Genomic DNA, 14,040 nt, shown 5'->3' on the forward strand with positions numbered 1-14,040 from the left:
ACAATGTAACACTTTCTTAATTTACACTTGCAATGATTCATTTAACTTAGCCTACATAGAATATAATATTCATTTAATATCGTTAGTAACAATTCTCTGTGATAATTCTTGTCATGTCAACATACAGTGACAGGAAACGCAGAGGTGTCACTGAGAGAGAGCTACCCTTTGGTGAGAGGAGATGGGGAAACTTCTATTCTTTTAGAAACATCTGTTCTCAAGTCTTCTTGAGACTCTTTCAAATCGGGTACCAGTGCTCTTGGGGTATCCCTTTGCAGCAGGAGGGCTGGGCCTTGACGATGCAGCAGGCCCAGTCCAGGAGGTAATGATTCCTTCTACGTGTAAGCAGCACTGGAACAAGACTTACAATGGGGTTGCCTTCCCTCCCTAGCCTAAACATTAGAGGGGCATTTAAATGAAAGGTTAAGACTACCCTTCTGCAGCTATCTCTTCCCTGTTACCGAGACAAATATGGGTGAGTGGACACGGGGCACTACCTGCTGATAGCCCCCGCTATTTTGGTCTCAGACCAAAGGAGGGCCACTTCACTGGACCCACATGCGTCACTCTCGCTCCTGCTCACCACAGGCATGAGTGGGGAGGCCTCACTGTCAGGGATCAGCCCTTTAGCTGAGTCACCCTATGGCCTAGCCCTGGGGTCTCGGGTTATAAACATTACAAATGCACAAAATGAGGCCTGAGAGAGGCGTATGCCACTTCCCACGCAAAAGCTGTGATCTGTAGAAAAAGACTTGATGGAAGAAACTTTGACCCATGCTTACGAACATTTTGGAGATGGGAAATTGGTGACGCAGATGGTGAGGTGGAAGCCTGATTGTAGAGCTTGTCAAACATTTTTGACGCTCGCCATTTTTGGCTTTTGTCTGTACGTACATTTTTAGTATGAATCCTATGCACTTTTTTTCTAAATGAGATCCCTGCTTCTTGCGGAACTAGAAGGAGTGCCTAAAGGTCCCTAACTCTGGTCCTCCACATCTAGGGGATTGATGTTAAGGGGATTAACCTCTAGCCACCACAGGGAGGGGGGCTTACCATAAGGCTGGGAAGAGGATCAAGCCTGGCCAACAGGCTATGAAAAAAAAGAATCTTCTTCTTCAACAAGATTTTATCTTTTTTATTTAGAACAAAATCAGAAAAAAAAAACAGATGCGTGCCACAGCCCCCAAAAAAATCTGCCTGACGTGTGGCTTCAGCAATGAAAAACCTCAGAGAGAAACCAACAAGTCTGTTTGGCCAATTTAGATGTTCTATATCGTGACTTGCCAGTGTGATGAGTATCTGCCCACATTTCCGCTTGGTGTCTCGAGTAGTCTCGCTTTTTGAGGCAGACAGAATCAGGGGCTCAGGTTTCATCTATTTCTCTGACAACCTTAACAAACACAATGTTAAAGACATGATATTATGTGGATACAATAAAAAGTGATTACATAAGATAACATGTAGAGTATGATAAAAAAAAATGACTATAGAAGATCATATGTGGAGTATAAAAAAAGAATGATTATATATATTGATAAAATAAAACAAATGATTTCATGTGGATAAATTAAAAAGTGTTATAGGTGAGTAACTGAGTACATAAAGTCATTATTAACTGTGGAGTAGCCTATATGAGCATGTTAATTAATGAATAGGCTATATAATATATGTGAGTGCACAAAAGAAAAATGAGTGCAACTGTTGCTAAGTTCAGTACCCATGTTCAATTTCCTGTGGTTTTTCTACCAGCTTTCAGACATCAACACAGACATGGGTGCAAGGTTTAAAAAGGCTCACTTTGCATACAGTAAAGAAATGACAAATGCAATATAATGGGGTGATTACAGACAGACGTTTATCTAAGAGTACAAGTATATCACAATGAGTACATCATACAAAGGATGACTATATATGAGTACCAGAGTATAACCAGACATGAATACAGAGTATATAGGTAATAACTTTCAATAAGCATGATAACCATGAGCATACTAAAGATACCTAAGGATGTGCTAAATAAAGTATATGGAACAAAGTCGATTTAGCTTGGACTGAGTAAATTGAATGGTAAATGGACTGCACTTGTATAGTGCCTTTCACCGATTCACACACACATTCACACACTGGTGGCTGAGACTACTGTGCAGGGTGCCACCTGCTACTCAGTAACCCTTCACACTCATGCACACACCAATGGAGCAGCCATTGGGAGCAATTTGGGGTTCAGTATCTTACCCAAGGATACTGCGACATGCAGACTGAAGGAGGCGGGGATCAAACTGCCGATCTTCAGTGTGGTGAATGACATCTTCTACCTCTGAGCCACAGCCGCCCCATAGTATATAAAAATATCATAGCTTGAGAACATTAATGTAAAAATTAAAAGGAGGCAAAATATTGAATTTATTGAGCACTTTCCCCCCCAACACATTAATACATTCTCACTCTGACCTCATCACATATTTCCACTTCCAGATATAACATGCAAGGTAACCTGGGTGCATTGGTTGTTGGTGTTCTGGGACACCGTGTCAAGTTCTGCCTGTTACATACATTGTCTTCTTTCAAGATACACCTCTGTTTTCACAGGAAATGAATGTTTACATACAGTCTCTTTCAAAATTAACGCACTACGTTGGTACAACACTGCATATTGATGTTTAGGCAACAAAAACACATTTAGGTTTAGGTAACAAAAGGAAGTGGTCCATGTGTCCACCCATCCACCGTGCCGCATTTACCCCTGACACCACCGTTAAACTGCAACAACCGGCTGCGTATCATGCCAATACTGCAGGATGCCTTTTTTTGTTGGTTTCTAATGCTACAAGTCATTGCCCAAGCGCCAGATTTCCATGACTTCGGAATGAGACCGGGCTCTTCCCCCCCCACACAAACTCAGTAAGCAATTTTAGGAATTAGCTGAGATGGTGAGGAGAGCCCAAAAGTTCACATTTAACTCTTTTTGCCACCTTTAACAACAGATAAAAACACAACTTCAACAACACACTGTTTTATACATATTTTTATTCAACACTTAACTCCAAATAAATTTATATCACAGCGGTTAAGCTGAATAGTTAGACATGCTCTTGGTTTTCAAAAATCCATTCAATACAAGATATATTCCTTATAACAGTGATAACTGAAAAAATACAATATGAATGCACAAACAGCTCAGCACTTTACAGTCCGCCACAAAAAACAGTGACAGTATACAGACCAAAATAGAGAATATCATTACGCTTCCATTTCAAACAGATCACTGTAAATTGTTCATTTATATAGAGACACTTAGGTGCTTGAAGTGGTATATTTCCATGTTTGAGTTATTGACATAGCCACACAGTTGACAGATGACATACATATACACACACGCACACACACACACACACACACACAGTGACATTTACTCACTGTAAATGACAGCTGGTAACTTTCAGGACTGATGTGTAAAAGGCACACGCATACACACACCACACACACACACACACACACACACACACACACACTCACACTACACCTCTCTTTCTCTACAACATTTACACATATACTGCTGTACAGACATACGTAACAACACAAACAGAAACACACACACACATACAGACGTTGGTAACAGACTCCATACAGGACCAAAACGAGGCACAACGGGACTTGGCAGAGCGACATGGAATGTTTCGGTCATTGATCACTGATCAATCATCTTTGACTGTGAAGCTTTCGATCAGTTCTCATCGGTGTCGTCCTGAGAGAGAAGAGGGAGAGGTTGGGGTTAATGTGAATGAAACATCACTATCAGCATTACAATATTACATATCAGGAACTGTGTAAAGCAGTTGAGGTAATGTTACAACACCCGTTACAGGGACAGCTCACCCCCAAATCAAAAATACACATCTTTCCTCTTATCTGTAGTGCTATATATCAGTCTAGACTGGTGTGAGTTGTTGCGTGTTAGAGATATCAGCTGTAGAGATGGCTGCCTTCTTTCCAATATAATGGAACTAGATGGCACTCAGCTTGTGTTGCTCAAAGCGCCAAAAAATACATCTGAAAAACTCAACAGCAATGTCTCTTTCCAGAAATCATGACCTGGTTACTCAAGATAATCCACAGACCTTGTTGTGAGCAGTTTCATGTAGGAACTATTTTGTTTCTACTGAACTACACCCACGAACCGTATCACTTCGCAGAAGGAAGTTTCATCTACTGCTAGCTCACCTAGCACCACTGAGCTAGCTAACATTACAGCTCAGCTGAGGAGGGTGCCATTAATGTATACATCTTGCTTTGTCACAAACACAAGCCTCTTGTCCGTGAGTAGATGCACACTCCCTTCTTCTTTTTTGATTTTGGGGTGGACTGTCCCTTGTCATGTTGTCTTTTCTCTTAAAATGGTTTCACCTTAGTAATGATTTTTTTCAGCTTTGGAGGATTATTGAACAGGTTTGCGACTTTGAAATGTAGCTTCCTGTTACTGACTGTAGGTTAGGTCAGCCAGTTGCTGTTGGAGTCTCTTACCTCTGTAACATCAGCAGGGTCAGTATCAATCGGTGACTCTGCCATTTCCTGCTGTGCTGCTGAGGCTTCATCACCCTGGAAAAGACAAAAGGGAAAAGTTTTTTTTTTTACTTTGTGTTACATAGTAAATGTAATTGGTTTTGTTTTGAACAGGTTGTTCTCACACACTGTTCCTTTGTATGCCAACACAAAGTTATGAACCAGAATGTCTATAAAACCCCCAGAATCATGAGCCAGTAATTGATATATAACCGATGTCATTGTGAAGGCAGGGATCGTGTGACCAATACGACGACAGGAGTAAAATAGGAAGTAATATAAAGAGCAAAACTCAGCATAACAAAGCTGGTTGGGCTGGAGGATGGGTCAAACAAACACAGGACTTTCCCCTAGGGGACATCTTTGTTATATGTGCATCTTTGTAAGATATCATAGGAATATTTGTATGAGGATACACTTAACTGTTGCTAGACAATACAAGACATTTGAAGGCATCACCTTGGACTGTGGGAAATGATCACAGACATTTTGCAATATTTTTGCTTACTTTTTTTTTGACAAAATGATGTAAGTTCTAGGGTGTAGGATTCAGTGGCATCAAGCAGTGAGGCTGAAACATTGCAACCAGTGTCTGAAATTAACTTTTCGACTCACCGACCAAGGGGTCTGTTATGTGAAAAACTCTACCAGCTAACAACATTTTTCAACAGCCAAAATAAGAAATTGCATTTTTATCACGTTTATATTTGTTTCAGTACATTTCATTGTGAAAATAAGGTATACAATTTGAACACAAACTTAAAGAAGAGGTCAATCAATGAATCAATCATTTGTCACATTCAATTATATTAAATACAGTTTCCGTAAAATGTCATAGTCATAGTGAATATAAGGTCATAAAATTGGGCAGTCTTAGGCACTGTGTTCATTTAGGATCCTTGTGGACTGAGGGGAGAATAAATAATGCGAAATTACGGTACAGACTCTCTACATTCGTTTGGTTATGACTTTACTATTTTGGTACAAACATTTATCTGCCAGTGTGGTGCATAGGCTTCTGGGATTTATTCGCCCAACAGGAAATCTACCCACAAACAGCTCATTCTAAGGTAACAAAAAACTTAATGATTCTTATTTAAAAGTGATTATAAACTGATGTAAATATTCTGTCAATAGATGCCCCTTCTCCCAACACTCTAGACCTCTAATAGAGAAAATACTCAGCAGATTAATCAATAATGCAGACAATCATTAGTTGCAACATCTGGGTGCACTTACTATCATTATGTCATAATCTGTGCAATATTATATAACACAGAATGTAAACACCCCACTGAAACCCTCCCCCTACTCGTGCTTTGTCCATTTATACATTAAAAGGCACTTGCAATCATCTCCTAACCATCATTGTGACTGGTGGTCATTCCGAGTGAGTGGGCTGCTGAGAAAGAGACAAGGCATGAAGTGCTAATGAAGAAGGCGGGGTGGGGGTGTGTGACGCTTCTCCTGTCTGGCTGAAAGGATGCCTTGATTACACTGTGCCATTGAACTGACCTTCCTTAATGGGGTGCGGTCACAGTGTGCTGACGTGTGCATGTGTATGTGTGTGTGTGACGCGCTCACCGGCAGCTGACATAACCTTAACCCACTTTTTGCACCTTGTCCTCCTGCTGTTGCATTTAACACCACCCAACAAGCCTCCATCTGTTCTCCCAGCAGAGCCGGAGAGATGTGTGCTCATGTGAACACACACAAACACATAGTTGGACTGCCAATAAACATCAACCTGTTTTTTTTACTGTGGTCAGATTAAACTTTAGCCAAAAGTTAAAGATTTGTTCACTTGTCAGGACAAATCAAACCCGAAATATCTGTGTGAACCATCTCCCAAAGCAAAACCAAGGCAACACCTCACCTACAATCTGTATTGTTTCATGCAGAAATTACTTCTCAGAGACGTGAAATACAGGAGCCTGTTTTATTGCATGTCGCTAAAAAGATCCGAGCAATAAGACTTGTTTGCTGAAATCATTTTCTATTTCCTGTCGTGCGTCCTCCACAGCTTCCAACCGCACATCCTACCACTCTGTCTCATTGTCAGTTTCCTCTCCTTCTACCTTTCTGGCTTTGTTGTCTCCTGATATGAGTCACCAGCAGCAGCTGATGAATTGGTCAAACAACGAGATGAGGAGATTAATCAGACTCCCACCATCCTCTTTTCGTGTGTCTTTGTGTGTGTGTGCACATGAGACAATCTTTGATGACACTCTCTCAACTTGGCATCAATTTTTAAATGAAATCAATATGAATGTTTAATGGCTGAGCCGCCTGGGAATGATTGTTAAATGAGCACAGTCTGCTGCTGTCTGCATGTCAGTCTCTCACTGGGAATACCAGGATTTCTCCACATATATTGATTTAAATCTATCTGTTTATTCCTCTGTCAGTCACTCCATCATCTCTCCATCCGTCAGTCCACTCTGTGTCTGTTTGTCCATCTGTTTGTCTGTGCTGCCTGCCAGTTTGGCTCGTTGGGGCTCCTCATAAAGAGGCTGATCACATACCAGGTGGAGCTCCATCAGTGTTCTATCCCTCAGGGTGAATATAAGCTATCTAGCTGCCTTAAAAACACAACTGCTAACGAGGATAAAAAGACTCTATTGGATGTTTGTGGGGAAATACCGCGAGCGTCTTTTGATTATAAAAACAACTCTGGTAAATGCCAGCATGGAAGGATGAAAGCAGCAGGGGCGAAAAATAATTTAATTGCTTTAATAAAAGAACTGCTTGTTCAGGTGTCAGTTGACGCCACTGGCAGAAAAATAACTTGATAATTTCTTTGCTATCTCATCGTTTTACATGGTACTTTTCACTAATCACAGCTAATCACAGCAGAGCTAAAGAAGTGTGTGTTCATATGTGTGTGTGTGTGTATGTGTGTGTGCTGTTATCTCTTGGAGTCTAAATTGTGTTTCATCGCTAATTAGGGGACAGGAGATCGAGCATCACAACAAACAAGTGTTGGCGTTGCCCGGGGAAATATTTGATTGGCTTATAATTTCCTGCTACTCACAGCGATGTTAGGAGAGAGGAGGGTAATTACAAGCAAATGTAGTCATCCCTTCAGAATTACATCCAATTTTGCCACCTTATTAATCCAGATATAAACCACGGGGAAGTGTAACTGCTATGGTTTGACAACTAAAGAAGACCAGAGGTAACAAAACAGCAGAGCAGGAACAGGAGGGCCATCTGTTCCTCCTGTAGAGTTTGTCTTGTTTGAGTTTCTGTGCTAATAAAAATCTACAGCCAGGTTTTACCTGTGTTTGCCCATATGCAACCAATACAACTGACCCACAGGCGTCCCACCCTACTGCCCAACTTGATCCCACATATCCTCTCTTACCCATATCGTTTGACCAAGTGGGCCCCATATATATTTCCCCATTTTACACCCATACACTGATTACCTCTTCACGCACTATCTTGGACCCATGTAATCACCATATATGGGATTGATTGTGTGTGCGCATGTCTATCCCACTTGGTATACCCAATGGGCCCCATTCATGTTGCCCATCCTGAGCCTGTGCACTCATTTCCCATTAGGGCCCCAGCTAGGACCCACATGTGGTACCCATTTGGGATCTACTCATATTACCCAAGTGGGCCCAAGATAAGATGCCCATTTTGGGCCCATACCCACTTGGTACCCAGGTAGCCCCAGCATAATCCATGTGGGGCCCACAAACATATGCTGGCTGGGTGGGAGCTGGTGTCAAGTAAAAGTGAAAACTGAGAGATTTAGGTTGGGGATCTTGTGCACGCTGAAGATCCAGCACCAAGGTTTTTATTTTTTATTTTACATTCAGTATGTATGTGTATTCTTGGGGTCCATGTTTAGACCATGTTTACTTTTCTTTTTGGTGAAGTGATACCATTTGTTCTGAATTTCCATTTGGCATTTTCGGCTTTATTCGATAAATAGACAATGAGACAGGGGATGACACTCAGCAAAGGGCCCAGGCCAGACTCAAACCTAAGCTACTGTTGGTAGTTCTGCTTTATAGTACATGCTCTACCCAGTTAGCTCCTTGGATGTCCGTTCCAGCAACTAACTGTTGATCAGTGTGCTATTGTTAAATGACAAAAGTTTGCATTATGTACTTGAGCGTGTGCATGAGTTACAAAACAGGAACACACAATGCTCCATAGTGCTACTAGTGGTCCATATCTTTGAAAGGTACCTAAAGTGCAGTGCGATTGTATGAGATAACACTGGAATGACTGCATTTACAGTTAAAAACATGTCTCAGAGACTGTTAAATGTAAATGCAAGGGTGTACGTTTCACTTCAACAATGGGTTGACACCTATAGAAACAGGGTCTGGGAGTCCTCTGCCAGAATTTGAACACTTAATTCCCTACATTTTGTTGAATTTTTTATGCACCAATTTGTGCCTCTTCTGCATCACTTCACTGTGTAAATGTCTTTATTTTCTTTTTAAATTTTGTCAGAATAAAAGTCCCCTGCTACTTTTATGCACATGTTCTAAATACTGAAGGAGACGTGACCCTGCATCATGTTTTGTTCTGCATTAATTTAGTTAAATATTCAATCATATTTTTGGAAATAAACAGGATTGTAATGGATAAATACCAGCTCCTATATTTATTAACAGCAATTCTATTCGAGTGTGTCCGAAATGGTGGCTACAGCCCTGACTGTATCAAAAATCTACATGAACAGCTATCAAAATCCTTGCCAGAGAGGAGAGAGCCAAAAGAACCCACTGGAGAGGGGAGACGAAAGTCATTCTTCATATTTGACTTGTGTCGCGACAGTAAATTGTTTGCTACAGTTAACTGCCTTTACCGCCTCCTCCTTCTACTCCTCTGGACAAACGATGGCCAGACTGACAAAATGAACAATGCAGGTAAGCTAACAATACGTAACGGCTTTCATTTCAGAGAAGAAAGACTCACAACAGATATGAGAAGTGATGACAAATGGCTCAAGGTCAGGAGGCCATTTTGACACAGTGAGGAGTTACAGCTGGCAGGCACTGTCATGAAATGGAGGGATGTGTTGTGCTGCAAACTACAGTTTCTAAAGGTGTAAAATTGCACTAAAATTTGAATTATTCTCACTTTTTATTTAGGGAAATACAATTTTTGCATATTTCAGAAGATGGTAAAACTGTTTTTTAAAAACTATTTAATTTCCAAACCTCTGGGTGGGTGTTTCTAGTGGCAGGGGTTGACTGATATATAAAGGCCAACGTTGCTCGGAGGCATGCAGTCAAATGACGTGCTGTGCTGCTGACTATAACACTTTACAGTCCATTAAAACACACCCTATGTACCATTAGCAATTCAAATATGTCTGTCTCTTTACAACACCCAACATTTGAAAAGAGGAAGTCAGAAGGCTAAGGCTACCTAGGTTTTACTTACATTTTAGGAGGGGGTAGTGACAGTAAATGACCAGACTATCAAAACATCATCCCGTAATATAATTCACAACTTGGAGTGGATCTGCCTGTCTTATGTATGAAGTGCTCACATCACACAAGCAACATCTAAGAACTTCAGCCCTATAGTTGGTTAGCTGCCCATCTGGCTGTTGGAATTTGATTTTATAGATAATTCTTGATGTTATATATAATTCTTGGTGTCCGCCCACAATGATATTTCATCAGTCACGTTACAGTCTGACCCGAAAATTCACACCCACTGGAGGACACCTCTGTAGGTGTTACGTGCCGCCACCACGGAATGCGGTGTTAAAAGGTCGTGGTCATTTCACGTATTTCTGTGAGATCGGGTTGATTTCGAGCCACAGGGGATTTTCTCACTGCAATACCATGAGTGGTCACTGGAAAAAATTAGCTGCAAGGCTGAGCGTCTTTTCTGGGGCCTGTTTGCAACAGACAGTAAGGCTTCCTATTTTTAGCTGAGCCAATTGCCAGAAACACCTTTTGCTCTAAAGTTTTGCTATGTGATTTGGTTGAGAACATGTGGCACCTACTGACTGGTTAAGAGAAGTGAGGAATTATCAGTCAATGATGGTATAGAACAGTTATGAGCAGTTACGAATCACCATGACTGTGAGAGATCCTTGAGTATACAGTCATAAATGTGCACACAAAATATTAGGCTGATTGGTCCAGTAGTATGCATGATAAGCTGAGGACAGATACATACATTCACATATTTACACACACACACACACACACACACACACAACAAAATGCATAACTCCCCAGGCTTGATGGAGACAATGATACCTATACTGATTTAAAAAAAGATTTTTTCGTACTTGTTTGGCTGGGGCCCTCTTGACCAATCCGGTGGCAACAGCAATGTTGCCTGCTTGATCCACAGTTTTGTGGGCCACAGCGGTAACCCCGGTAACCACGGCTTCACCCACTTGAGACACTCCAGTCACAGCTGTAGAGACAAATGAAGAAGAAGAAGAAGAAGAAGAAGCATTTGAGGAGGGTGTAGCTCTATAGAGTCTCAATACCTGTGAGGATAAGCATGCTGGAAAATAAACATGACACAGATCTCACAATACTGGATTTCAAAGCTTAATTGTAGTTTGTAATTTGAGTCGACCTACCACCTGCCCTTTAATCTGCAGTGGTAAAATAGAAATTAGTATGACTATGATTACCTACTTTTACTTTTATGTAACTTTGTTTAACCTGATGAAGGTGATAAAGTCATCAAACATATAGGCAGTTCTACACACATCTAATGCCAGTCCAACACTTGGTGATCACAGTCCAACAAATAAACAGACGCATGAAGGTGAGGATTGTCACATACTAAAATAATCAGCTTGTTTCACTGCCACAATACCCCTAAACATATTAAATGTTATACCTTTATTTGTGTGAGAAAGATTTTGATACTTCTTTGAAAGGTTACATTACAATCTCATTTATATCTCGCACTTCTTGAATATAGCATATTGTAGCTTTGAGATAAACCTGAATGAAAGATCTTAAATGTGGTGAAAGCTTCTTTCTGCATCGAAATGAAAAGTAAAAGTAAAGAAGTCATTACTGTAATACTCTAATGCATCTACCTGGAACACCCTGCAGAGTAATTTAAAACTGGATCAGCAGCTGTAGTGTGGGTTAAATGAGAAACCTCAGGAACAGCGTGGCGGCATTCTTCCTTTAATAGACTACACCTAGTTTCATCCCACCTTTTACTGTTTTAACAATGTATTGCTGGGTAATGTTGGATTTTGCATATCGGTGCATCTGATCTTACATGTGCATTGTGTGATTTTTATGTAAACTGTTTAAGGAAGTGAATTGTAAATGAGAATTTTAAAACCAGTGAGGTTTCATTCTTGAGCTAAGGCTTAAAAATATCTATGTCGATATAATCAGGTATGTAAATAATGCATCTGCAGATCCATTTAAAACAAGTGCTGGATTGAGGGTCACTAAGAGCTAAATACTGTGTTTACACCAGAGGTGCACACCCTAGGGATCAGGGCCTTCGTAAGGGCACACATGTTGAATTCAAAAGGATGTGAGATTATTAGCAGGACAGTACAGCAGACATAAATATAACACATTACATTTTTATCTACGTTCTGTGGAACTAGTCACGTAAAACCTTTAACACAGGGTCACACGTCATAAAGGCTGCTGCACTGTATGCTGATCGTGTTACACATGATAATTCATCACAACTAAGTTGCACTTTGCTATAAGGCATCATATGTGGACCTCCTGAAAGCAGATTATTAGATCATAGGTCTAATGGCTGCTTGGGAGGGGGAAAAAAATCCTCCTTCCTCCTTCATTAAGTGGCTTTAATAAGACGCTCTGTCTAATCCCAGTTTCCAAAACACTCACTTTACTCGCAGCTATGATGCAACAACACAGCCATTTCCCTGGATGCATATGACAGGAAGTCTCCCTTGGCTTCTCTGCTTGTTATGTATGAGAAATGGCAAGGCCTGGCCCGCAGGGAGTACAGCAGGTTGTGCTGAGTAAATATGGCACTTACTAACCTGCATCTCTCTAACTGACCACCTGAGGATTCAATGAGATTAGCCCATTGCTTTTATGTCAAAGGTTGTGTAAAAAAAAGGGGCTGGATTTATAACGTGTAAATTTATACAATATTGATTTTTTTTTTCAGACTAACAAGAGAATGGAACAAACACAGTGAAGCTTGAATTGACTGTATTACCTGTTGTGACTCCATCCTTTGTTTTGTTACCTGAAAGAAAAAGCAGGTGAAGCTCAGTTAGTCAAAAACACGAATAGTAGCAGTTGTAATAAAAATACTAGTAGTAATGATAATGAATAATGAAAGCTGTCTGTCCAATTTTTCTCGTGACATCATCATCAATCAAATCAATTCCCAGCACCCACCGACAAACAGAACCCCATCTTTCGTCATCTCAGCTGCTCCAGTCACTCCCTGCTTGGTTTTCTCAGCCGCCAACGAGACCCCATCCTTGGCTTTGGAGAAACCCTTCTTAAACATGTCCATGGCTGCTTGATTGGCTCACAGATTACCACGCACACACAGCTGTAAGGATGTCAAAAAGAGGCGCAATGATGAGACTCCCGGATTGAAGCGCTCAGTAATAAAACGCATGACACAAAGACACACAAAAACGATGCCGCCGCCCTACTTTTCTCTCTGAAAGGTTTTTGTCAAAGCAATATCACCGTCTGAAATATCTGAGCAGTTGATAGAAGAAGCAATGATTTGAGGCTGCTGAAAATCCCACCTGTAGGAACTGGTCACAGCCTAACTGAGAAACCATGAATGGATTTATTAAATAAAAAAAGGGAAAGCGACCTATTATAATGCTATGCCATAGGGGAAATAAAACAATACTGCAGGTGAGATTTCTAAAAAAAAAAAAGGTTTTTAAATTATTTGCAGGAGAAAAAGACCAAAAAGCAAAAGAGCCGTGTTTTACGCACCTGTTCGCTTCAACTTCCTTTAAGCCGAGAATGTGGCGAGTCTTCCGGGATGACAGTCGAGATTTCCCCCTAAGAGCAGTAAAACCGGTTTATTGTCTCCCAACTACAACTACTCTAAGAGACGACGTGTGTAGTAGTGTCCTCCCAACAGACAGACGGACACAGACAGAGAGACAGACAGACGCTCCACAGGTTTGACAGACGCCTCCTACGCCTCGGTGACGGAGAAAGAGCGATTAGACCCCGTGATGCTGATGCGAGAGAAGAGATGCTCCGCTGTCTGTCCGTCCGTCCGTCTCTAACACACACACACACACACACACACACACACACACACACACACACAAAGATTACGTAGCTCTTTTCTGCTCTACGTGGGTTGCCCACAGCGTGTAGGTGCTGTAGGCTTTTTTAAAAACCAGTCGGCTGAATGCATCTGCGGCCCAACTATCAATTAGTGACAGTAGGTTGTAATTATGCAAGATCACACTACTGGGCTACTCACTGTTCCCACATGTGAGTAAGATGTTAACTACAGCTGCACACA

At 41.1% G+C, this 14,040-nt stretch overlaps 1 protein-coding gene across 1 annotated transcript; it reads right to left on the minus strand.

Annotated features, from left to right (window-relative positions):
- Nucleotides 1-3,010: 3,010 nt before the first annotated feature.
- On the minus strand, nucleotides 3,011-13,817 carry LOC117269423 (uncharacterized). Its single transcript, XM_033646423.2, has 6 exons — nucleotides 13,494-13,817; nucleotides 12,930-13,089; nucleotides 12,745-12,774; nucleotides 10,844-10,974; nucleotides 4,522-4,596; nucleotides 3,011-3,745 (listed from the first exon to the last, which is right to left on the minus strand). Exons 2-6 carry the CDS (start codon nucleotides 13,048-13,050, stop codon nucleotides 3,725-3,727), a joined length of 378 nt encoding a protein of 125 aa, XP_033502314.1. The 5' UTR covers nucleotides 13,051-13,089; nucleotides 13,494-13,817; the 3' UTR covers nucleotides 3,011-3,724.
- Between the last annotated feature and the right edge of the window lie 223 nt (nucleotides 13,818-14,040).

This window comes from Epinephelus lanceolatus, chromosome 19, assembly GCF_041903045.1.
Source record: "Epinephelus lanceolatus isolate andai-2023 chromosome 19, ASM4190304v1, whole genome shotgun sequence".
Classification (NCBI taxonomy): Eukaryota; Metazoa; Chordata; class Actinopteri; order Perciformes; family Serranidae; genus Epinephelus; species Epinephelus lanceolatus.

What these genes read in the sequence shown, in the direction of transcription:
- LOC117269423 (XM_033646423.2), bottom strand. Translation starts at nt 13,050, where the DNA reads ATGGACATGTTTAAGAAGGGTTTCTCCAAAGCCAAGGATGGGGTCTCG. An exon ending in AGAGGGCCCCAGCCAAACAA is followed by an intron (nt 4,597 to 10,843) that starts GTACGAAAAAAT and finishes TGTCTTTTCCAG; the next exon opens with GGTGATGAAGCCTCAGCAGC. An exon ending in ACCCTGCTGATGTTACAGAG is followed by an intron (nt 3,746 to 4,521) that starts GTAAGAGACTCC and finishes CTTCTCTCTCAG; the next exon opens with GACGACACCGATGAGAACTG.